At 40.8% G+C, this 23,906-nt stretch overlaps 1 protein-coding gene across 1 annotated transcript; it reads right to left on the reverse strand.

Moving 5' to 3' along the window:
* Window positions 1–1,128: 1,128 nt before the first annotated feature.
* Window positions 1,129–23,336, reverse strand: OC90 (otoconin 90). Its single transcript, XM_086742620.1, has 14 exons — window positions 23,291–23,336; window positions 19,546–19,611; window positions 19,274–19,333; window positions 18,339–18,513; window positions 14,491–14,603; window positions 13,014–13,142; window positions 11,455–11,496; window positions 10,633–10,689; window positions 7,612–7,662; window positions 5,211–5,357; window positions 4,749–4,847; window positions 3,132–3,306; window positions 1,927–2,033; window positions 1,129–1,439 (listed from the first exon to the last, which is right to left on the reverse strand). The coding sequence occupies exons 1-14, from the start codon at window positions 23,334–23,336 to the stop codon at window positions 1,129–1,131; spliced, it is 1,578 nt and encodes a 525-aa protein (XP_086598746.1).
* Between the last annotated feature and the right edge of the window lie 570 nt (window positions 23,337–23,906).

Raw genomic sequence — 23,906 nt, forward strand, 5'->3', positions numbered from 1 at the left:
TCTGGGCAACCTGTTCCAGTGCTCTACAACCCTAATTGTAAAAAAATTTTTCCTAATATCTAATCTAAATCTACCTCCCTCTATTTTAAAACCATTACCCCTTGTCCTATCACAACAGGCCCTACTGAACAGCCTCTCCCCATCTTTCTTGTAGGCCCCCTTGAGGTACTGGAAGACCGCTATCAGGTCTCCCTGGAGCCTCCTCCAGGCTGAACAGCCCCAACTCTCTCAGCCTGTCCTCATAAGAGAGGTGCTCCAGCCCTTTTATCATCTTTGTGGCCCTCCTCTGGACCTTCTCCAACTGGTCCATGTCCTTCTTATGTTGGGGGCTCCAGAACTGGACACAGTACTCCAGGTGGGGTCTCACCAGGGCAGAGTAGAGGGGTAGAATCACCTCCCTCGACCTGCTGGCCATGCTCCTCTTGATGCAGCCCAGGATGCGGTTGGCCTTCTGGGCCACAAGGGCGCATTGCCGGCTCATGTTGAGCTTCTCGTCCACTTAAAATTTTATCCCTTTGACATCCTGAAATCTCTCAAAACTGGAGGTAACCATGCATAGTACACAGCTTTGGGGCAAGATGTGTGTCTTTTACTGTCATGATCTGATTGACCAGCAGCTCTGTGGGTTGAAAATTGCAATTAGACAAGAAGGGAAGAAGGAACTCATTTTCACATAGCTTACGAAAGCCTTAGCTTTTCTTTTGAGTGTTTCCTCCTAATCTTAGTAAAGGAAGAATGTCTGCAAAAGGAGTTGGGAGTAGTTGCAGATTGGTTTAATTAAAAATCTCAAATAGTTAGCCACCATCAACAAGATCCAGTCTGAACCAACTAACAGCAAAAATTAGTCTTTGATCAGAACAGTTTTCACATAGAAATCAAATGAAATTATACAGAATACTATCCAATAATTATTTAAGGTAATATCTGACCTGAATAGGTGGCCCATAGTGCTGACTTCACTACAGTGAGGAGTTACACAGCCTAACATTTAATACCTAGTCTATGATTATGTCATTTGTGAGCTGGAAGGTGTAAGGCAGCCTGTAGAGTGATAAGACAAGAGTAAGGTACGCAATGGCTGAACATGAAAGTCTCCGTGCCGTTTCTCAAGCGCATGGTGGTGGTTGGTTATCTGCCTTCATGTCGCATAGTTCTGGAGTTTCCAACGGGACGATGTGTCTCTCTCTTTACTCTTCTCAATACGCTCCACAGTGGACCTTCCTCCTCACTGCTCTCCTCGGAGCTGGAAGTCCCGGTGCCTACGTCTGTGCCAGTTGAAGGCCGTTCATAAGGGTCGCTTTGACACAAGACTTTCTCCTCTTGGCACTCTTGCCTGTGTGGAAACTTCAGGCTTTCATTGAAGAAGGCAGAAGCCATGCACTCAGCTGCTGTCTTATCACAAGCACATAGTAGTTTTTCACACATGCTCCAACCAATACCTTCAAAGAAAGTTTCACAATTAATATTTGAAAGCAGTAACAATTAGTAAATGTGTAATTTGCCATGAGTAGATAAGCTTTTGAAAATAGCATTTCCAAATCTACCCTGAATTTTAATCTCCAAATTCACCTTTAATCATCTAAATATAAGCCTGACACCAAGGTGCTGGGCAGCTGAGGATCCAAATGGCTTTAGTTGAAATTGTAAATGTAAAGATAACACCTACTGACTTCTGTCTCCAGTCATAAAATATCAGTGTCATTTTCTCAGCCTGACCTCGTAACGTCATCCACAGTGGTGTAATAACTTTTATCTCAGCTAGGAAAAAAGCTCAGGTTTATAGTAAGCACTGCTAATGTTTTGTAAGCCAATTTTTTCTGTTTCCATACTCTGCTTTAGCAGCTCACAGGCGTGGTGCCATTCAGTCTGTAATGCTTTGATACACTGTCATCAGGACATGAGAAATTTCCTCTAACTCAGTCTTACATTTTGGCTTATGATCAAAACATACAACTTCAGATCTTGAACTCCTTTCTGCATGACATCCAAGTTTCTTAACTTGTTCCATACAACAGTGATGAGAGAAGCAGCACCTAAAATAAACAGTAGATGTAAATAAAAATTTAAATTCTTCTTGCATCAGAGAGTACTCACAATTATTTTTATCTCTTTATTTTCAATGTCTGTTCAAACTGAGAAATTTTCGTTTTCATATGGAAAAAGACTTTCTATAAAAAGAAGAAAACCACCCAAAATTGTTCCTACTCTTCTGTACCTGTTTCTACTTTCACTACTGCCTTCCTAATTCTTTTGGTATCATATGTTTAACAGTGCTGTAGTTTTTTAGAGTTTTGTTTTTATCTTGAGACATAAAATTACGATTGTAACTGTGATCTAATTCTCTGTGAGAAGTATCTTCAAGTGTTCAAATATTGTTGACTGAAAATCTGAAAACTGCATCATGATAGCCAGAGCCTTGACTAGCCTTCATCTAGGCTACTTGGTCATGCGTAGGCAGTCTGATCTGTGTGCAAGTGCAGGAAAATTGTGTGTGCGGTATACTAAGTGCTGTACTTAAACCTGATGTGGCCCCAACTCTCATGAACTTCCACACAGGGAGACATTTTTAGTTGTAAATGCAACACTCTTAAAGGAGATTTCTTTACTGTGATTGTCATAAATCACTTTCCAAACCACTTCTTTGCCTGGGAAACTTGATCTTCATCTCTTGATATACTCATCCTTCTGCTCTACCTACTTCCCATCATTCTTCTTTCTTATTTTGAGTTAGTAAGTCATAGAATCATAGAATAGTTTGGAAGGGACCTTTAAAGGTCATCTAGTCCAGCCCCCCTGCAAGGAGCAGGGACATCTCCAACCAGATCAGGTTGCTCAGAGCCTCATCCAACCTGGCCTTGAATGTTTCCAGGGATGGGGCACCACCTCTCTGGGCAACCTGTTGTCCTCTCCGAAGTCCTCTCCAAAACATTGATGCAATGATAGAATATTTCTTAGTGACATTTGGGTATTTAATGTTTCATGTATTTAAGTGAATTTTTTTTTTTCCCAAATGTGGCCTGACTACTGATACATAGCTATGCAAGGCTAAGAAAAGGCATACTGATCTTTCTTGGTCCATAGGCACCCCGATAATACCCACAGTTAACAGCAGGTTATAGAAGAGCCCGCACCTGTCCAGTGCATCAGTAGGATAACCTCTTCCTTCTTGGCCACAGTAGCAACCATAAGACTCAAATTCCTCTGGGCATCGCTCAGTTAAACAGAACAGCATTTCTCCTAGCTGGGGCAGCTGCCTCTTCGCTCTTCCATTTCCTCTCTCTTGCAGAAAGGTTAATCGCTCACATACTATAAAGCAAATAACATTGTCTGACACACCATGTTTTCACTGGTTGGGAGCCCTGTTGTGATGACAGAAGTATTTGCAGAGCTCTAAGAAACTTTTAAATAAAACATTTTACTATTTCTAAATGATTGCTACAGTCCATGAACTATAGCTCTTAGAGTACTACTGAGCAAGAGAGCAGAAATGAAGGGGAAATATTTAAGGGGAAGAGAGATCCCTATGAAGATGTAAATTACAAGTCAATTTGGATTGCAATAAGCGTACTTTGCAACCCTTTGTCATCCTTCATAGTTAAATTTTTTCATCTAGAATATTCATCCTAGCTGAGTATACAGTAGCTTCTCTCTTGGCTAATTCAGAAAATGGAGTCCTAACCTCTCGTTCTTGCACAGTGAGAGCTGGGCAATGACTATACTGTGCTGGAGGAAACAATAACTTTTTTTTTTCACTTGAAATACCTTCTACCTAACATTAAAGATGTGCTGGGACTAAGATTTACATGGTATGCTTGCCATGGCTACCATCACAGAGCAATCAGTAGTAGTGTTGCTTTCCCCAAGGAAAGATTGTGGATTTGCACTTCAAAGAGAATTGTTTCCTGATATTACCACCTTGGATTATCACATTCATACTTTCTAATTGCAATTCAATTAGAGCTGTGACAGGAGCCATCTATCATGATCATTGCTGTGTTGCCAGGGTCCATGTCCCAACCCTAATGCCTCTGTGGCTTCACCCACTCAGGAAGAACAAAACCCAGCTTCATGCACTTATGTGCACACTCTAAAAGCTGATATATTCTATCAAATTTTCCAATTTTATGGAAGGCTGGGTTGCTTCTTCATGTCTGCTCTGTTCCAGCTCTGGGACCACTTCTCTCCATTGGGAAGCCGAACAAAAAGATGGGTGTCACAGTCCGTGAGTGTGGGTTTACAGAAGTGGCAGGTCTGAAATGTCTTGGGATCTCCGTGAACTCTGGGCAGGAGTTCAAATAGAATCAGAAATTGTGAGAAAAAGGCCAACTCCAGCAAGACTTTGGCAAGAGTTCAGAGGGAGGAGCAGAAGTTCCTTTTATTGCTTCGGGTGCTTGTAAAATAAAGTAACTCAAAGAAGCATTTAAATTACTACCTAAAAACAAAAGCAAGGGGAAACATCCACTGAGCTCATTTTAGATCTTTTACTGTATAAAAAAAATGTACTTATAACCTAATCATAAGTAGTTTTTGTAAGTGTGAATGGTAGCACATTGCTGGAAGAGGTTAAACTGTTGGAAGCTTTGGCAGACGACTTCATCTCCTGTTCTTATAAAATACCAATACATACGTGCTTGTCTAACTGGTTTAGAATAACTATAATCTTTATATGTAATATACACCTACCTTTTAATAGAGAGGTAGCTGAATATTTCATTAGATACAACTGGGAAAAAAACCTCCTTAATTACCTTTTCCTGCAGGTTCTTGGGGCCCAGTGTCAGACAGCACCAGTTCCAGAGCTATTCCAGAGGAAGCTGTGCTCTGGCCACCCCTTGCAGGGCTTGTCTCTGGAGATGACATATGCATAGATTAGACTTGGAAAGGTAAAATAAACTCTTCTTTCAGCAGTGTGTCTTGAAAGTGCATATTCTGAAACATAATCAACTGGCAGTCCTCTAACGTTTCATTCATAGTTGGAAGACCGTTCATTAATGGTTGGTTAAGCTTTCCTGGTCAGTGTTTGACAGTGAACTGCCCTTTCCAGTGCAGTTAGTGTCATGCACCCTGTATTCTATGTAATCTATCCAGATTTAGGGAGAAAACAGTGTTTTTCTACATTATCTATGAGAAATGCTGAATCCTCAGATAGCTGTGGACAGGAATAGGGGAGCGCATTAAGTTAGAACAGGTGTAATTCAGTTTTTACTTGCCTTTTTCCTTTGTCCTTGCAGATACACCTGCAGGAATCTTCTCAGTGGGGACAATTTTGACTTGTGTTGTGTTGGTATCTCCTGGGAAGGAGGCTGGGGAGGTGGTTATATCTTTCACTGGGACCACGGCTTCCATAAATCCTTCCTCTTCTGAATAAGCAGAAAGAGGAAAGCAGAAGACATGGAGCAATAAACAGCAAGATTTTCATTTAGATAGCAGGTCAGTGTAATATCCTCAGGCAGAACTCATGTGAATTGACGGTCATAGAGAATTAAAAAAAAAAGTCAAAATGAAGACTGGAAAAGCAAAGAGTACACTGGCTATTCTTCACATTTCTTGCCTTTCAGAAAACAAGATACTGGTTAAACAGGACCAGTATGACTACTGATTTTTTTTTTTTTTTAATTCTATATGTTGCATACTGAGGAAAAGAGTTCTGCCAGTTGCTGAAAATCATATGGGTTACTGATTAGTCAGCCTTTCTGAGAGATAAAGTGCAAGTGAGATGTCATTTTCTGATTAAATGGCTAAAAAAAAAAAAAGTGACTGTTCATATGAGGGTACCTAAACTGATAGCAACATTAGGTAAGGAAGAAAATTGTTTGACTGATGCAGAGCTGGGCAACTGAAGGATTTGCTTCATTGTAACCACAAGGAGAAAATGAGTTGAGGATGAACAGAAACATTATTTTAAGGAGATTCTTTATCCTAAAAGTTAAATTGGTAATTATTTTTAGATTTTCTGAAGTTTTATTGTTGACCAGGAATATTTTGTTTAATTGGGGGTTTACGTAACATTTTTTTCTTTCTTTTTGACTTTCACTTTTTATAGAAGCTAACTTGTAAATGAAAATACTACTATCAAATTGAAATCAAATGGTTTCATTTTTTTCTAAATCTCAGTGTGAAGAATGTGACATTTCACAAACAAAATACTTTGAAAATACTAGTGAACATGTGTTTCCACATTTTTAAAGCCTTTCCTTTTAAATTTCTTGGCTGAACTTATTAATTGGATTAAACTCAAATTCATTAAATTTGCCCCTCTGAAGTTCTGTCTTTAGTATGTGTTGAAAGTAACCTGTCATAGGATAAGAGAATAGATAAAAGAAATGAAAGTATTGCTAAGAAGACAAGGAAGCCCATGAAAGATTGCAGAAAGCAATCCATAGCAACACGTTTGATTTAATAGCTCAGCGAGGTGCACATCTTATGCCACTTTGTTTGACAGTGATGTGTTGAAATGAAAGCGATTCCTGCTAGATGCAGAAAATAAAACTGCAGTTTGGGAAATTCTGCACTTAGCTAAAATAGATACTACAAATAATCTTCCGGGAGCCATGGAGACCTGCAACACAACACAGGTTTTCTGATACGTTCAAGTTAACATTTGAGCAGTGTTTACTGTAGGAATGCGGTATTTCTGTATTGGGGTGGGAGACATGGCTACTGCCCAGACAGTGTAATCAGAGTTAAGAAATGATTGCTTTCTACTCTCTGTATTCAGAGTTTCTTGACATTTTTCTGGTGCATTTCGGTCTGCCTGACTGATTCTTTCTACAAAAAAAAAGAGGCCACTGAAAACTTCCAAGTCTACCAAGGTGCTCCACTTCTAGCTGTAGCTCAAAGCAAAAACAACTGCAAAAGCTGAAGTAGGTTTTAGACTGGGAAAGAGATCTGTGAAATTCTGTATAATAAAGGAGAAGACAAAATCAAAATGAACCCTTCTGGCAGTAGATGCTATGAATGTAATTTAAAGGATCAGCCATTATATTGGAAAACTTTATGTGAAGAGGTTTTTCACAAATACTTGCATGGGGAGTGCAAATGAGTGGCTGGAGGCAACAAACAGCTAATACTTCTCCGTCTGCTTTTATTGTTTGTGTATCTGCTATCTGACCCTGATCTAAATTTGATTCTCTGGCAGCCCTGTCAATGCCATGCATGGATTTTTAACTGTGGTGCTTTCAGATGAAATATTGCTGTGTCAGCCAAAGGCAAAGGAGAGCTGAGAGTCACTGACCTTTTATCGAGGCGACGGGGGGAGCAGGAGCTGTGCTTCTGTGATCTCTTGTGGTAACTGTACAAAAAGCAGAGGCATGGTGGTGGTGGCCTACCTGCTGTATTTCTGCAGTGCATTTCTGGAGTGACTTTTACTAAAAACATCATAAATCTTAACCGAACATCACTATTATCCTTGTTTTATAAAGAAAGTAATTAGGAGAAACAAAATGGTTTGTTCAGGGGTGTGCAAGTCAGCAGAAGAACTAGGGCTATAATCCAGAAATCCCGAGCTGCTGATTTTTGCCTGTGTACCATGGAGCTTCATAAAACAGTGCCTGTTTTCACCTGGAGCCAGGAGTGACTGATTCATCAACAAAAGTATCATCAGACTCTTACCTCCAGCTTTGGAAGTCCCCAGGACCATCTCACTAGGCTCAAAAGAAATCACTGTCAAAAACAGAAAATGTAAGCTCAGTAAACAAATTGCCAGCACAGAATCTTATGAGACATCATGCTGCTGAGAAGAGCTTTTTCAGCAAAGCAGGCAAACCCAGGCATTTCATGAATAGAGATTTGCCCATTTTTCTCTGCAGTGCATTGATTGTTGTAGACAAAGTGATACTGATAACTTAATCTCATTGCTATGTTCAAATAATGATGTGCTTTACACTAACAAAGAAGGAGCATAAGTATAACTGAAGCGGCAAATTCAGTATTAAATCCATTTGACAGACAAATACACTCAAGAGAATCAGGTCTAAAATGTTAGCGTTGTGCACAGAAGGATGCCGCATTCCTCCTGAACACCTCATGTTCACCTGCATTGAAAGTCAAGTGCAGACGGGCAGCTACAAGTCCAAATACTTCCCTCACCTCTAATTTATTTCTTTACCTGATAAACTCATTTTCATTTACCATCAGCTACATTTTGTTAAATTATAAACATATGCTATTAAAAAAAAAAAAATCTCTGCATCTTTTTCTCGGTTGTTAGGATGTTGTGATGTGAGGAAGAATGTCTTTGCCTTTGAATGAGTTTCTGAGTCGTACTTGGCTTTGGCTTAATACAGTTCCCACAGTTGTCAATGGTGAAGCTCCTCTGGGCTTAAATGGGGAGACAGCTAGTTAAATGGTAAGTGGTTCTCCAAATAGTTCCTTCAAAGTCTGACTGGATGTGTTATCTGTGATACATTTTCAGCTTTCTGAAGTTCCTAATGCAGGTTTTTATCTCTTGGCAATATTTTGAGCCTTATGATGAGCTATGCCTCTTCAGAGAGCATGAGTGATCATTTTTATGGGAAGTAGAAGATTGCTACAGATGTGCAAATACAGGTGCACTTACTCCTTCAGGAGTTCTCAGATTTCTATTACCAAGTGTCCCAGAAGAAGCTAGAAAATCATGAACAAAGACTGGAGCTGTTGTTAGGTGAGAACAAGAAATATCTGTTAAAAATCTCACCTTGTTCATACAGGGGAGGTATGAAGGGACAGTCAGCACTTACACTCAGCATAAAGCCTTTTCCAATAAGTGCCCCTATGTATGTGGCACTTTTTTAAAAATAAAAAATACTCCTAAAGTTCAAAACATTGTTTCTTAAAAATAAACAAAAGAAGAAAAAATTAGTTCCATATGTTTTTGCATTATTCCAGATTCACACTTATGGCAATGACTTGCTTTGAGAAACACAGAAGAGCACACTGCAGACTGAAACCAGGTTCTTAAGTTCTGAAAAAGTGCAACTTCCACCTTTCCCCACTCCCACAAATAACTCCGGAGTTGAGCAGTGGCTCGGTCACACCCATCCAGTGCACGTCACTCGTGTGCGTGGCAGGTACGGAGTCTCTGTACGTGGCAGTGTGGCTTTGCTTGTGGTGGCGCCACATTACAAGAGTGCATCAGCTAAATCAAACGGTAGATGGTCTAACGCTGATGTCCTCCTGTATTTCACTGCTGTGTGACTTGGCCCTCACTAGGTGTGCCCTCCCAGAGCCACTCAGGGCTTTGGATGACTTCTCCCCACAGCCTCTTGTGCCAGAGTGCATACTGTGCAGGTAGGATGAGAATAGTTTTCTCATACCACAGCAATGAGATTTTGCAAGCATCCATTCCTGAATAAGATAGCTATTGCTTGTAACAGAGAAAAATTAAGATTTTTAGAAGACCCACTTGTTCTCATGGTTTAGGAACTCACCCAGGAGGCACCAGAGTGACAGGAACTTCAACCTGGATCTCTACATTGCAAGTCAGTAAACCACCAAACTGCTGGCTCATTTGCAACAAACCCTGCTCAACTTAGAATCATAGAATCATAGAATCATAGAACCACATGGTTGGATGGGACCTATAAGATCATCTAGTCCAACCGTCTTCCCACTACCATTGCTGCCACAGCTACTAAACCATATCCTGTAGCTTCTCATCAAGCCGCCTCTTGAACACTGCCAGGGACGGAGACTCCACCACCTCCCTGGGCAGGCCGTTCCAGTGCCTTACCACTCTTTGAGAGAAAAAGTTTTTCCTCAAGTCCAATCTAAACCTCCTCTGGTACAACTTGTGGCCATTTCCTCGGGTCCTGCTTGTTGCCTGGAAGAAGAGGCCAAACCCCTGTTCATCACAACCTGCCTTCAGGAAGCTATAGAGTGCAATGAGGTCTCCCCTGAGCCTCCTCTTCTCCAGACTAAACAATCCCAACTCTCTCAGCCGCTCCTCATAAGACTTGTGCTCCAGACCCCTCACCAGCTTTGTTGCCCTTCTCTGGACACGTTCCAGGGCTTCAATGTCTTTCTTGTAGTGAGGGGCCCAAAACTGAACACAATACTCGAGGTGCGGCCTCACCAGTGCCGAATACAGGGGGATGATTACCTCCCTGCTCCTGCTGGCCACACTATTTCTAATGCAGGCCAGGATGCCGTTGGCCCTCTTGGCCACCTGGGCACACTGTCGGCTCATGTTCAGCTGAGCATCAACCAACACCCCCAGGTCCCTTTCCTCTTCACAGTCCTTCTCCTCGTACCTCTGCTTGAGCTTGTATAGTTGAATGTCTCTTTAAAGGCAGCAAATACGCAGTTGGCTGTGGGTCCAGTGGTTGGCACCCACACAGCACATCTCTGCTCACCTGCTGCAACCTGTGTTCCCATGGCAAAAAAAGAGTTTGTTTGGATGAAAACAGATTTTGTCGAGTGCTTGTTCTCAGCCCTTGGGAAACTTACTGTAAACAGTGGTTAAACACATTGTATGCACAAATTGAAAAACGACACCTTCTCATTCAGTCTTGAATTCAATCACTGAACCATTATGTCTACTTTTAAATCCGTCAGATTTATGGGCAGAACGAAAGAAAATAGCTTATTCCTGTATTTTATTCTTTCAGCTTTTGTGAGCTGAAACCAGCACTTCTTTCACTTTAAGTTGCAAACCTTCTTCCACGGATGCCGTTGCAGCCTGTGTTTTGTCGGTCCCGCGAGGAAGGAGCTCTGCAAAAATAAAAGCGTGCTTACTCCAGAGCATCATGCCTTCAGATGCTTATTAGACAGGATCTTAGCATAACAGGATCAGAGTCATCAGAATGGAACTTATTGTACAGTTATTATATGATATAAATATAGCAAATGCAAACCTAATTATTGATAATTATAATAACAGTATTAAAATCCTGCCTTAATGTTTATTCACTGCTGATACTGAATTCTACTCTGCACCACACAGTGTAATAAAAAAGTGTCCCTCAGTCTCTGTCACAAAGCATTTTGATGTAAACAAGATAAATTGGCTAGCAATCCCATTTCAGCAGGTACTTAAATACATGGCCTATAGTGAAGGTATGAAGATAAAAATTAAACATTTAAACAGAAAACTTAAATGTTTAAATCCCGGCACTTGGCTAGGAACCTTCTTGAAGGACACTCTTAAATATACGTGCAAATAGAAAAGGGTCCATCTGAAAATATTTTTAAATTATTTCTAAATGAGATTCAGGGTTCTCTTCTGAATTCCTTCTCAGAAAAAGGAGTCATTGGACTGAAATTTCCCAGCGCACTTGTGTAAAAGCTTGTTACAAAAATAGTGATGGGTTTTTTCTTTTCCTTTCATGTTTTGAGATTTTGCTAAAACTTGTCTTTGCTTCTCAGAAAATTGTCCTGCTTCTCATAGCTTCCAAAATACTCATCTTATTTTTCTGAGGATAAATGTATTTTGATTTAATATACTCCAGTCAAAGAACTACAGAGATCAGAGCATACCCTCCACGTGAAGTGTTGTCATTTCTGTCTTGCTGGTTGTTTCTGAAAAGTAGAAAGCTCTGTCATAGACTAAAGTGTGAGAAGGGAGTTTGTCACTGTTTAATCTGAACAGTACATCAAATCAGGAGTTCATTTAATTTATTCATTTTAAAGCAAAGGCTTAGGCAAATGCATCCCGATTGCATTCACGTTTTTCTCTGATATAAAGAAGCTACCAAAGTCCTTTTCCTAGAAATTTGTCAGATAGGATTATTTTTTTTTTTCAAAGCCTGAACTGGACAGAACAGCTACACAGAAAGATAATAACATGAGTGAACACTAAATAAAAATGTTTCATTCAAAGGATTTCTTTTTCCATTAAGAAATATAATCAGGAGCCTACAATTAGTGGAGGCATTCAGTGAGCTAAAGTTGAATCTATTTTATCAGCAGTGGTAGAGCCAGCATGGTTTTCCTGTTAGCACCTAACAATTTCCTCTTTATTTGTGATGTGTTGGAACTGCCACACTTTACAGCAGAGCCATCTGATCCTAGTAAAGGATTACCAGCTTACATAAAACAATTTTCTGGCTTTGATGCAAACTTTTCTGTGTCATTTTCTTCTCTCTTGACCTATTCATGAGGGGATGCATGCACCCAGAGAGTGATATAGATGTGTATATCTGTCCTTGGCACTGGGGTGTGTGAATATGAGCCAAAGGATTAGAAAAATTTGCGTTGCTTTTTCAGGTCTGTCTCAGCTTAGGAGTTCAGAGGTCCTCCCCCTGCCATACTCTGGTTGAAATCTATATAAGTTAAGTTTTTAATCCAGCCCTGTTCCCACAGGACAGGTATTCAGTCTTACAAGGCTGTAATTTCAGCTGCAGAGCACAGATCAGCGTAGGACAATGGAAAAAAATACCCTCCTCATCTTTAGAGAGGATTTTTTCCTTCCAAGATGGAAAGGAAGTAAAAGAGCAGAGTGGGTCTATTTTTGCCTTTCCAGCTATTTTTCGCATGATTTAAGGGCAGATTTGAGCTAGCACTATTTTCAGTTTGGCATTCCTGCTGATGGCCTCAGTCACTAATCACCCCAGGTATCACCCATTCATTCAGGTTGGCAAAAGCCTCACAGGGTTGGCAGGAGCCTCCTGAAAAAAAAAAAAAAATATTCATCTCTAACTGGAATTTCCCTGTTGCCATTGTGTCTCTTTCCCTCATGTGCTGTCCTGGTGCACCTCCAGGAAGATTCTGGCTCCATCTTCTCTACACACCCCACTAGATTCTGAGAAGAGCAAAAAGATCTCTCCTCCTCAGCTGCCTCCTCTTTCATTGTGTGCTCTGGGCCCCTCACCAGCTCTGTAACCTCTCTGGAGTTGCTCCAGAATGGCAATTAGTCCACCTTCATCTTCTCTCTTGGTGGTCACTTGAGTAGCAGTAAATGGAAAGGACATGTGAAATGGAGAATAGGACAGGCTCTCAAATTCAGCGCAGGAAAGCACCCAGCTACTCCTGGGTCAAATTTGACGCTAGCAGAGAAACTGGCAGAAGGCAGCAGTCGATCAGATTCTTAATGTTACCTGTAACCAGAGATGGACAGAAGGAGACATCCAGCCCATTCAAGGAGGAGTTAATATGTGCATTCACAAAGCATTCAATGGCATCTTTGTCGCAGTTGCAGAGGAACTGTTCACAAGGGTCCGCAGACTCTGGAAATAAAATAAAAATCCAAACAAGGATCTATTGAAATATCTTTGCTGCCTCCTGCTTTTTCCTGCCTGTAAGGTTTGTGTCTATGTTCATTATAGCAAATCTGACTGCTTATTCACATTAAACACAGTCAAGCTTCATGGTCCAACACAATTTGGTTTTGAAACGTCATGCAGTGTAGCCTGGCGACAGGCTTCTTGCCTGTGCTGGTTCATTCTGCAGAGTACTTTGCTGTCTCTAGCTTTTCCATGGAAAACTTAATCCAGCTCATACAGAGCCTGACATTTCACAGACTTCATTAAAATATTCCTCCTAACTTCAAGAAGTCATAGCCCACAAGCTAAACCTTTAATGTAAGATGTGTTTTTCTCCTTATAAAAGATACGAAAGTTTCCCAGGAAACACTATTTTCCCCACTTCAAACATTCTATCTTTCAGGGTTTCAAAAAAAAAAAATTACCTTTTTTTTTTTCTGAGCTGTCACACTTGTTTCACATTTCTGATGGGGACTATTGTTTTTTTTTTTTCGTTTTTTTTTTTTTAGTTTGAACAAAATGTTTCCTGATTATTAAGTATGGAAAGAACTAAAAAAGCACTAGTCATGTTTAAATATGCTTGGACCATTATAGATTGCAAAAATGGTTTTAATTTGAAGCAAGAAAAGTAAAACGGATCAGATATTGTTGTTTAAACAATCTGTAAGGGTATTGGTTTGGGGATTCTGCTCTCTGCTGGTATCCTCAAATCATGTTCTAGCACAGAGTCTTTTCTGAGAGTGAACACTTGCTGAGAAATTGTACTAAAATTGATCAGGCGTTAAAGAGCCCCACTCCACACTTGCCGGGACTGTATTAGTACTGCATGGAGTAGCTCCTATGATAACGGCACGGTCTCTGCCCTCGTTGGTGATCCTCTTGTATCTGAGGAGTGTATATGACCCTGTGAACAAAGAATTTGATCCCTCAAAGTATATAAATATCAGTTTTGGAAGGAAACATTTTTCAGGTCTTTCCCCAACATCAGCTGTGTTTCTGATGTGTGGAGGTATCTCAAGCAGTGCTTAGTGGTCCTGCAAAGCCAGGGAAACTTCTGCAAGAGGCTGCCTATTAGAGGAGCTCTGGCAAGTTTCTAGTTATTGGACTTCAGTTTTCCTACCTAGCTGGGCTTTGATAGCTCTGTGTATTCCTATTTCCATTCACCCTGAGCAGAACACTTAAGCTCTTAAAAATCCACATGTGGAGATAGTTTCTGCTTAATTTATATATTACTTTTGGTAGATAGACCAGAAAGAACTTCTCAGTCACGGTGAGGCCCCAGTATTCTGCTGTTGCAGTAGGTTAGTCTTACCACAGGTCAGGTTTTCAGTAGAGCAGCTGGCATCTGTAGAAATCTTTGATGGATCCCATGTGCACTCCATCTCCATTGCTTCCTCATAGCATTTGCGGTGCTGGAAACAGCAACTTAAAAAGTGAAATAACACAAAATTCACACAATTTAGTTTCAGTTCAAGATCAGACTGCAATGCTTTCCTGTCACTCTTACACAAGAATGCAAAAAATACCAAAAGAGAAAAAGAGGTCCTCAGTGTGGTCCCTAGACACAAGAAAGGCTGAGCGCTGCTTTTCCCTGATCCAGTCTGGTGGGATAAGGACAGCTGGATGCAAAACTCAGTGGCAGGAGCACGTCTGCATGCTGTGGGAGACCACCCTTACGTTTCTCTCCTCCTGCCGCACCTGAGCCTCTACAGCTCAGCTCTAGAGATCTCAGCTCCAGCCCTGCCACAACATTTCTCACTGCGGATTTAGAGAACTACACAGAACCTGGCGCTCACAGTGTTAATACCTCTGCAACACCTTGCAAATCCCTGTGTCTTGTTGAGACTACATAAATAAGTGCAGTGTTATGCTCCGTTTCTTGTGCTTTCTCTTCTGTGCATCAATCGGAATTTAAATGCACCGTTTAGCCGTGGGAAGGGGACATGGAATATTTTCTCACAATGGAGTGAAGCAGCTTTCTCCTACCACCTCACAACAAAAGCAGTTAGAAACCTTGCGTTTTCCTACACCCCTGCTGTGATGCAAACCCCAAATGCCTGCATGGCCACTTTAGCTGTGAAAGGCCATGAAAACTAAACTTAAACAACAAGCTTTCCATCAATATTCTCTTCAGCTGTTTTTGAACAGGCAAGCCATCTACTTCTTTATCACAGCAACATCTGTGTGCACTGACATCAGCTATACATGAAACACCAGTAAAACACTCAGTCATCATTCTCCCCATGTAAGATTGCTACATAAATTAAGTAGGGGCTTCCTGTTAGGTTGCAATATCCTCGTTTCAGATAAATGGACTCAGAGCATGGGTCTGTTATTGAATTGCCATCGACCACGCTGAGTGCGAAGGCAACGCTAACACTCAAAATTAGCCTCTGCTGCCAGGAAGGGTTAACTTGCAATCACAATGTAAGGAATTAACTGTAATTAAGCTTATGCCGTATTTTCGTTAAGGACAGAGTGAATGTGTTATTACACGTCACCCACAGCCCCGCACGTGCCCTCAATTCACCAGTGAAGAGCAGCTCTCCCGCGCTGATCAGAGCAGGGAGCAAATGCCTGCCCCTTGCAGGCTCCCTTCTAGGCTGCACACTCACTCACTTCCTGTATTTAGGAAGCATTTAATATCACTTACTATATTAATAAATAATCATTACAATATTTAATATAGGTTCACAGTGGGGGAAGCGGTACAAGTCCTAACCGTGATTGGACGTTTGACTTGGTGAAACATCAGTCATTGGGTTTGGCCAGTGGATCAGAGCTCATGGATAGCATCATCCCAGCTGATGAAGTTTCAAAGCCCCATTTCTTGCACTCCAGTATCTCTTCTGTCTGTCAGTGTTTTTGCTCCCTGCTGTAACCTGGTCTAGGAGACCTCAGGAATTTATTGAACAAATACCATTCAGCAGAGAGGCCCTGATGGCTCCTCCGCACCACAAACGCTGCTGTGCCTTGTTTCAGAGGTGAGGCTGAAGTTTGCAAGCTCCATCAGGAATAGGGTTTTAAACATACACCTGATGAAATGCCTCAAGACCCTCTCCTGTCTCTGCCTGAGGTCTAGTGAGGTGTCAGCACCTGAAACCTCCTCTAACTGCCTAATTAGTCTAACACAAACTCCCTGCAGTTCTTGTTTTAGAGCATTACAATTACATCAACACTTCATCAGAAAATGTACTTGCCTTCCCTTTGTGAGCAGGGGATTGTGAGACACAGATTGTCCTCTGAGCATGCTTCTCTTTCCCCATGGACTATGGAGGTTGACTAGGCTCCTAATTTAGATATGACAATTAGCTGCTCTGGGAAATGGGAAAAGGTTGGGCTTATGGGTACAAACATTTTCCAGTGCCTTAAGAACCCGCAGTGAGGTGTTCAGCCCTATTTTATGGAACAGAAATGGTGGTGAAAAACTGAGGTTTGCAGAAGTAGTTTCTAAGAAATAAAGTTAGTGAAAAAATTGCAACACTGTGGGAACGGTGTCTGAGAAAGACACATAGCGGGCACCTGTTTGGAGGCTCTCTTGAACCAAGGGCGTATCGGTGTCGGTGGCAAAACAATAACCCATCTCCATTTACTGCAAACTGCAGCGGGGTCGCCGTGCTGCTACGGAAACCTCGCCACAGGACTGCTAACCAATTTGTAAACACAAAGTGACTCTGTGGATGTTTCTCAGGACAAAACTGCTGATAGATGGTTCCACTGTTTCTGTATTAAAATGAAGCCCAGTGAAGCAAAAGCCCAGGTGCTCAGCTCTTTGGGTATCAATCCATTGAACTGACTCGAGCTCCCGTTTCAGCTTATCATCACGATTGTTCAGGAAATCTGTCATAAGAAGTCCCATGGCTTTTTTCCAGTAGCAGGGTTAGATCTTCATTTTCCCAGCCATTCCACACTTGAAAGTGGATGGATTAATTTCCATCCAGCTATAAGCCTTAGCCCTTTCTGAGCCATCGCTGTCTGCACTCAAGGAATTAATACATTGCATTATTCGAAAAACCTTTTTTCTATTTAGACGTGGATGGATCTTGATTCCCTTTGAATTTCTTTTCACACCTCCTGCTGGCATAAGTGAACAACAATTTGATTGTCCCAGCCTGAGATTACAGCCTGGTCTGGGGCAGCACCCCTCCAAGGCACAGAGTGAAGTTTGGATGGTTTTGTTCCTGGTGCATGGTACTGGGAAGAGCCATTGAGCTATGTTGTTCTTCTCTGGGCCTGGATGCTCCAGTGCCTCACAACCTCTGCATGTACACAGATATTCAGAGCAAGATCTACTTAACCTCCTAACTGCCGCTTGAAATCATACTCAGCTGTAACCTGATTCTGTTGGTGCTTAAATCTCCCTCAGATGCCATTTTCATTATCGTCCACTATGAGCTTGCATTGCTGGTGTATTACAGCTCCCAACGCCAACAGTTTGGTAAGATTAATGGACTTCTGCTCACCTGATGAACAAGCCCTCCAGTTCTTGGCACCAATTTAAGTGTGAGATAGAATTCCCCAGTACAAAGAAATGAATGGGGTTTTGTTTGCAAAGATCTGTTCAGAATTTAGAGACCTCTGGGTAACATGTGTCAAGGAGATGGGTATGGTGATTACTTACTCTATTGCATTCGTGGACACTCTTTGCAACCAGTTTAAACCAGCTGTGCCACCAGAGTTGCGTTGGTAGAATTATATACAGGTGTGGGGGGCTCTGCTTTTATCTGTAGTATTTCTCCACATCAAAGCATGGGGAAATAAAGAGAGACTCCAAGGCATGAGAAAAAAAAAAACAGCAAGTGGATGATGTAGATCATGACTACCTCAACTTCATCTGTTTCCAAACCATGTTGTAAGGCAACTGGTACAGGACGTTGGCCCAGCAAAAAAATAGTGCTCACCAGCAGGTAGGACTAACACCGCACAGGGATGATAAGCCAGAGTTTGTAGGTCATATCAGATATTTAGGTTGCTAGTGAATGATGACCAGATTAAACAGAGCCAGAGGGTGTGGGTCTGACTTACCCTCTGAATAAACCTTCTAATTTTTTACAACTATACTTAAATCATTTAGACAAGTGTTATGCTTCAGGTCATCAGAGCATGAGGGCACTGAAAGCCAGTCAGGGCAGAAGAGGACATCTCATGGATAAGACTTACTCATCAGCTTCATCCACAGGGAGCCCTTCCATCTCAAACCGGCAAGAGCAACCATAGTCTTCAAAATCCCTGGGACAAAAGCCAGTAACACACTTCATTTTGTTCACGAAGTTCAGCAGGGCAGGGAAGTTAGTGAAGATGGACTGCAACCAGGTGAAGTGAGAGCCCAGGCAGTCTGGAAAGAGAACAGCCATAAAAATGCGTGGTACATGGAGGTGAGCCAGGTGTGGGTCACACACAGGTGACATTCACATGAACACAGAGCCTAAATGAGGCAGTGCTGTGGTTTAGTCCCACTCAACAGCTACAATGCCGTGCAATCAGTTGCTCACTCCCCCTCTCACCACAGCCTCGGTGGGATGGGGAGGAGAATCAGGAAAGAAAGAAAGGCAAAATTAATGGGGTGGGATAAAAACAGTTTAACAGAATCACATAGGAAAAGAAAATGGAGACAGATAACAAAAACAATAATAGAATATGCTTAAGCATGTAATTTACTGTACAATATGTCATGGTGAATCCCAACCCCTAACTCCCTCCAAAGTAGCCAAAACCACTCCTCAGCATCATCCCTACTTTATATACCAAGCAAGATGTCCCATGGGATGGAATAGCCCTTTGGCTAATTTGGGTAAACTTATCCAAGCTGTTGGCTAATGAATAAACTATCCCAGCTGTGTCTCCCAGCCACAGGTGCCACCAGCTCCAGTTCCTCTCCCAGCTCAGGTGAAAATTAACTCTATCCTAGCCAGAACCAGGACAGGCAGTAACACAGGGACATTGAGCAACGCTTGACACTCAGCAGTATTTAGTATTATAGTAGCCTTTGGTGAAATATACAGCCTCAAAAATCCCTGTTCCTTTTCTGTATATATAAAAGCAAACTCAACAGGGTTTTTATTCAGTGCTTAAGTATAACTGGAACACATACTTACCAAAGAATAATGCAACACTTTCCACATTTTGAAAGACTCCATTGAATAAAGTTGCATTGTCTAAATGAAAAAATAAACAAACCACACTTATTTCTATAGAAGTCAATCACAAGAACTGTCCCCAGACTGCCCCTGGTCTTGCTTCAGTTGTTAAACGATTTTGACATAAGAATTACTGGCTATTTGCTAACTTCTCTGCAACGCTTCTGGAGTACGAGTGGTTCCCCACTGCCATGCAATGTTGTAGAAAGCAAAGCTTAAACCATTCTTACTCAAGATTCTTTCAGGTGTGTTAAGAAGCTCTGGCAGGAATGCTGGTGGCTCCAACTCTTGGGCACCTACCTCAGCAAACAAATTTGAGAAGAAAAAGATTTTAAAATTAAAAAAAATCCAACAAACCGACAACATATACTTCATTATGACACGTACACTGCAGGCACTTTGAATGCCTTCCTACACTAGCAAGCTGATTTATCAAAGCCATGGAACACTGGCTTACCTCCATCCGCACTCAGGAAAGCCCAGAAGCGTACTGGTAACTCACATCGACTTCAGCTTAAACTGAGGTGTTGCTAGTGAGGATGTGCTAACCCCTGTATTCCTGTGCTCTTCTGAACAGCAGCACTTGCTGGGATAAATCAGTAGAGTTGTATAAAATTGTTTAGTTGCCCAACTACTTTCAGTGTCCCAAATGTTTCTGCTCTGTAATGGTGTGCTCTTCACTTGTTAGAAGTCAAAAGGTTTGATTTTTTTGAGTCCTTATTGCCTATTGTCTTATTGCCTCTCTTCCTATCTCCATTTCTTTCTTAAGTTAATTTTATCTTTTTCCTTTTGAAGATGCTGTGGTGTATTTTCCACACTTTTTTTTTTTTCTGTTTGCCATGTGCTGAATTAGTGTGAAATATAATACGTATTCTCTGCCTTCTCATTTTTTTTTCCTTGTTCTTATCTTCTGCATAATTTTAGGACAGAATGCGTAACTTTGGATTTATTTAAACTTGACTTTAAAAAAAAATAATAATAAGTCAAGGGTCTTTATTGGCTCAAGGATTTAAAACTGAAGAAAAAAAAAGTTGTGTTACATTAATGTCATAGCTTAATGTCTCAGAATAACTGGTATTAGGAAAACTGTCCATTTTCTCTACAAAAGATTTTGGGAAAGAGCTGACAGTTCTCTTGCTTATCTGTTGCATTTTCCTGCAATAAATACAGGTGTAAGAGAGTAAAACAGAGTAGTGGGTTTTTTAGATATAAGGCTTAGCTCTATGTTTAGCAAAGGATTAGGAAAAATAGGACTTTTTAAAGATCATATATAATGGCCTTCTGAGGATGTCTACAACTTTGGTGGAGTGAACAAGATGTTTGTGGTAGCAGTCATATGCCTCCAGTAATTAATTTATTAAGTTTAGTGGCACAATACGGATATGGGGTTGAGGGAGGTAGGAATAGGTGCTTCCTTTTACATTATTCTTTTCCTGAAATACTTGATCACAACAAAAAGCTTTTAGATGAAAAGCAATCCATCAGAAGTGTCCTTAGCAGGTCCAAGTGGAATGAACTTCTTTCTACAAAACAGAAGAGGTGTCCTGATAAAGGCTGGCCTTTTCACAGAACTGGAACAGGTCTGTTGAAAGCTTGATGGCCATGAGGAATTCAGATTCAAGAGAAATAGTAGCGTGCCTTGCAAAATAAATTCCATTGAATGCTATGTATTTGTACATGTGCTTCCTAAAGAAAAATTGCCCTTTATTTTCTGGCTTAAAGCCTGTATTTCCTCTGCAAGGACAAACAGCCTTCCCCCGAGCCATGTTCTATCAAGTGCACCTACAGCCAGCTTTTGATGCATATCACCGTGTCTGTTGATGAATAGCCACTGACCATTTGGTCCTTTCAGCAAAATTCTGGAGAACATGAAGATCTCATTGAGTTGAAATGAGTCAGAGGAGAGAATTAATAAAGCCACATTACAGAACTGCTGGAAGTTTTGATTGCTCCAGCATCTTTCACGTGCACTTAATTCTTCTCAGCAAGCTTAATTTGCACACACCCAATTAACACGTTTGAAGCTCCCTTGGAGAAGAATCTCTACCATAGGGTCGGCAGCTTGGTAAACCTTTGACTCTTCTAACCCTTTCATTACAAAGAATGATATTTCTAATTGTCACTAAGTCAAGATCAATGAACTAATGTTTGCTAACAAGATTGCTTAATTTTTTTTTTTTAATTGTGAGAGGAGGAACAAAGACAAAATATTTCCTGCATGAATTATTCTTTTGTCTTCCTTTGCTATCCTGTCTTTTCAGGCTGTTGGCCCTTCATCTTGGGCCCTTGTTGGCCCTCTACAGCCAGTGAAAGATCACACTACAAAAATCAATCCTTTAAACCTCAGAAGACCTCAGGAAGGTCAACTTCTCCCACCTTTCTCTAAAACTTGCTAAATTACTTGACACGTGTCCTGAGGAGACTTGTATGATACTTCAACTCTTGGGCTTTCCAATTGTATACCTTATCCATGGAATTTCTTTCAATATTAAGATACATGTAAAAATGTTTCTGGACACTATCTGTGATGTGGCTACTCTGACAAGGCTTTTTTGAAAAAAAAGCCCATTAAGAAACATCAGTGCACCTTCAGTTGGGTTTTTTTGCAATTGTGGCTAATTAAAATGACATAATATAGGGCATGGATGCAGTCATGATCCTTGGGGAGCAGCAACCTTGATTGTGCCAGGAGAAGGTAGGGCACAGTAAACCGAACCTGTTTGATTTGTTCAAGGTAAATCACGTTAGCTCCTCACAAAGATGGTAGTTCGTGCACAGGTGTTTGCTTCAGTCTCAAAGCAGAGATCAGCAGAATAGATTCAACATAAATCCAAATCAATATTCCTCTCCAAACCTGAAAATGATAGCATTTTAAATCTTTGTACTCAGATTGTTCTTTGCCGGGGGAAGAAAATCTAAAAACAGTGGTGCAATCTTTTGAGGTTTGGGGGGAAAATCTTTCAAACGTTACATCAGAAAAATTTCTGAATGCCCAGATATTCCAGAGTGCACTAGATATTGTCAATGTACATAGTCCACTTTACATCCGGGGACTAAATATTCCTTTATTTTTTATTAATAAACAGTGCAGGTATTTTAGCATTCTCTATCCCTGCAGTGGGAAATGCTATATTCTTACTGATTTCTATTTGTATAGTAGGAGGTTCAGCGTCATCAATGTATTTTAGCCCTTGTGCTTTGTGTTAGAGCTGTTTCTTTACTGACTGCTAATGCCCCCAGCCCCTTAGAAGAGAGGCAACTGCTGAAGTTGAAGTAGGTCAGTACAGAGTTTTGTCTGTGCCAAAGGGCTGATTTCACTTTTCCCTTTAGAAATAACCCCATAGAGCAACCAGAAATGATGTTACACCTTCTAAGAGTCCTTCTCTTTATCTGCACACTGCTACTCTTAAGACATTCCTACACAGTGCAGGGGCTGCAGAGATTTGAAATCTTTGCCCATCCCTGTCACTCTTAGATGCCCTGAATCAGAGGAAGCTGATTCACCCGTGACAATAAAATCTAAAGAATTATATGAAGAAATAAAACCTATTCATAGTAAAATTTGAAGGAGGAGCTTTAGCTGAACATGAGTTATATTTCAGGATGCACTGAATGGTTTGAAGAATTTAGACAATACACAATTATTTAATGAGTAGAATCTCTTTATATGTAACTTGTAACTTTTTTTTTGGAGGCTAAAGGACTTAATTAATGACCAATGCTAGCAGAATGGAAGTAGCAATTTTTTGGCTATATTTTTAAGCCTGCTAAATGTTTCTTGCTTCACTAAAAGTTCTGAGAAAAATATGTTTTATAAGTACTGCATAGATAAACCCAGTTCAGCATTTGGATGTTGAACAACTAGGTTTGAGGGGACAGAAGGCGTGCTTCTAAAAGATTATTTCCAAATGGACATACTTAAAATAGTATTTAGGCATAACTGTCAAACAATCATAAAAATACATTGCCACTTACCGTTGTACAACACTGTTGACATAGATACCAGCAGAATTACAATCATTTTTTTTGCTTAGTCCAAAGGCAATAAAAAGTCACACAGCAGACTGTTGTACCTGGTGAGTTAAGTAAAACATTAGGCAGAATGTTATCTCCTCCACTCTCTGGGAGTGGGAAGACATCAGCTTAGAAAATCATTCTTTTATAGCCTGGCTATACTTCTACTTGATGCAATTCAGTTTTTGCCCTTGTCATAGTAAATGAACATATTACAGCAATGATGAACCTTATGTATCCTTCAGATTTTACCAATGTCCTCTATAAACCTGACTAAGAGAATTTATTTTTGGTACTGCTTTAGGTGAGTCAGTAGGCTCTGTCAAAATGTCATAGACAGGCAAAGTCCATTTAGCAGTAAAATGGCATAGTTGAAGTTTCTTTTGTTTTGCAAGCAGTTTTCCCTCTTACTTGATCTAACGGGATGCTTAAACAATTCTTCACATTATATTTAAATGTTGTGAAACGCTGTGTAAATGAAGAGACATTCTGGGATTACTTCTACTGAACCCAGTTAATCTCCAATCCATTAAATGAGTTGGCTTCACATCACAAATATCTCTCCTACTTTGTAGTG

This window comes from Chlamydotis macqueenii, chromosome 2, assembly GCF_036417535.1.
Source record: "Chlamydotis macqueenii isolate bChlMac1 chromosome 2, bChlMac1.mat, whole genome shotgun sequence".
Lineage (NCBI taxonomy): Eukaryota > Metazoa > Chordata > Aves > Otidiformes > Otididae > Chlamydotis > Chlamydotis macqueenii.

What these genes read in the sequence shown, in the direction of transcription:
- OC90 (XM_086742620.1), bottom strand. Translation starts at nt 23,336, where the DNA reads ATGATTGTAATTCTGCTGGTATCTATGTCAACAGTGTTGTACAACG. An exon ending in AAGTGTTGCATTATTCTTTG is followed by an intron (nt 18,514 to 19,273) that starts GTAAGTATGTGT and finishes TTCTCTTTCCAG; the next exon opens with ACTGCCTGGGCTCTCACTTC. An exon ending in CTGTCCATCTCTGGTTACAG is followed by an intron (nt 11,497 to 13,013) that starts GTAACATTAAGA and finishes TCTACTTTTCAG; the next exon opens with AAACAACCAGCAAGACAGAA.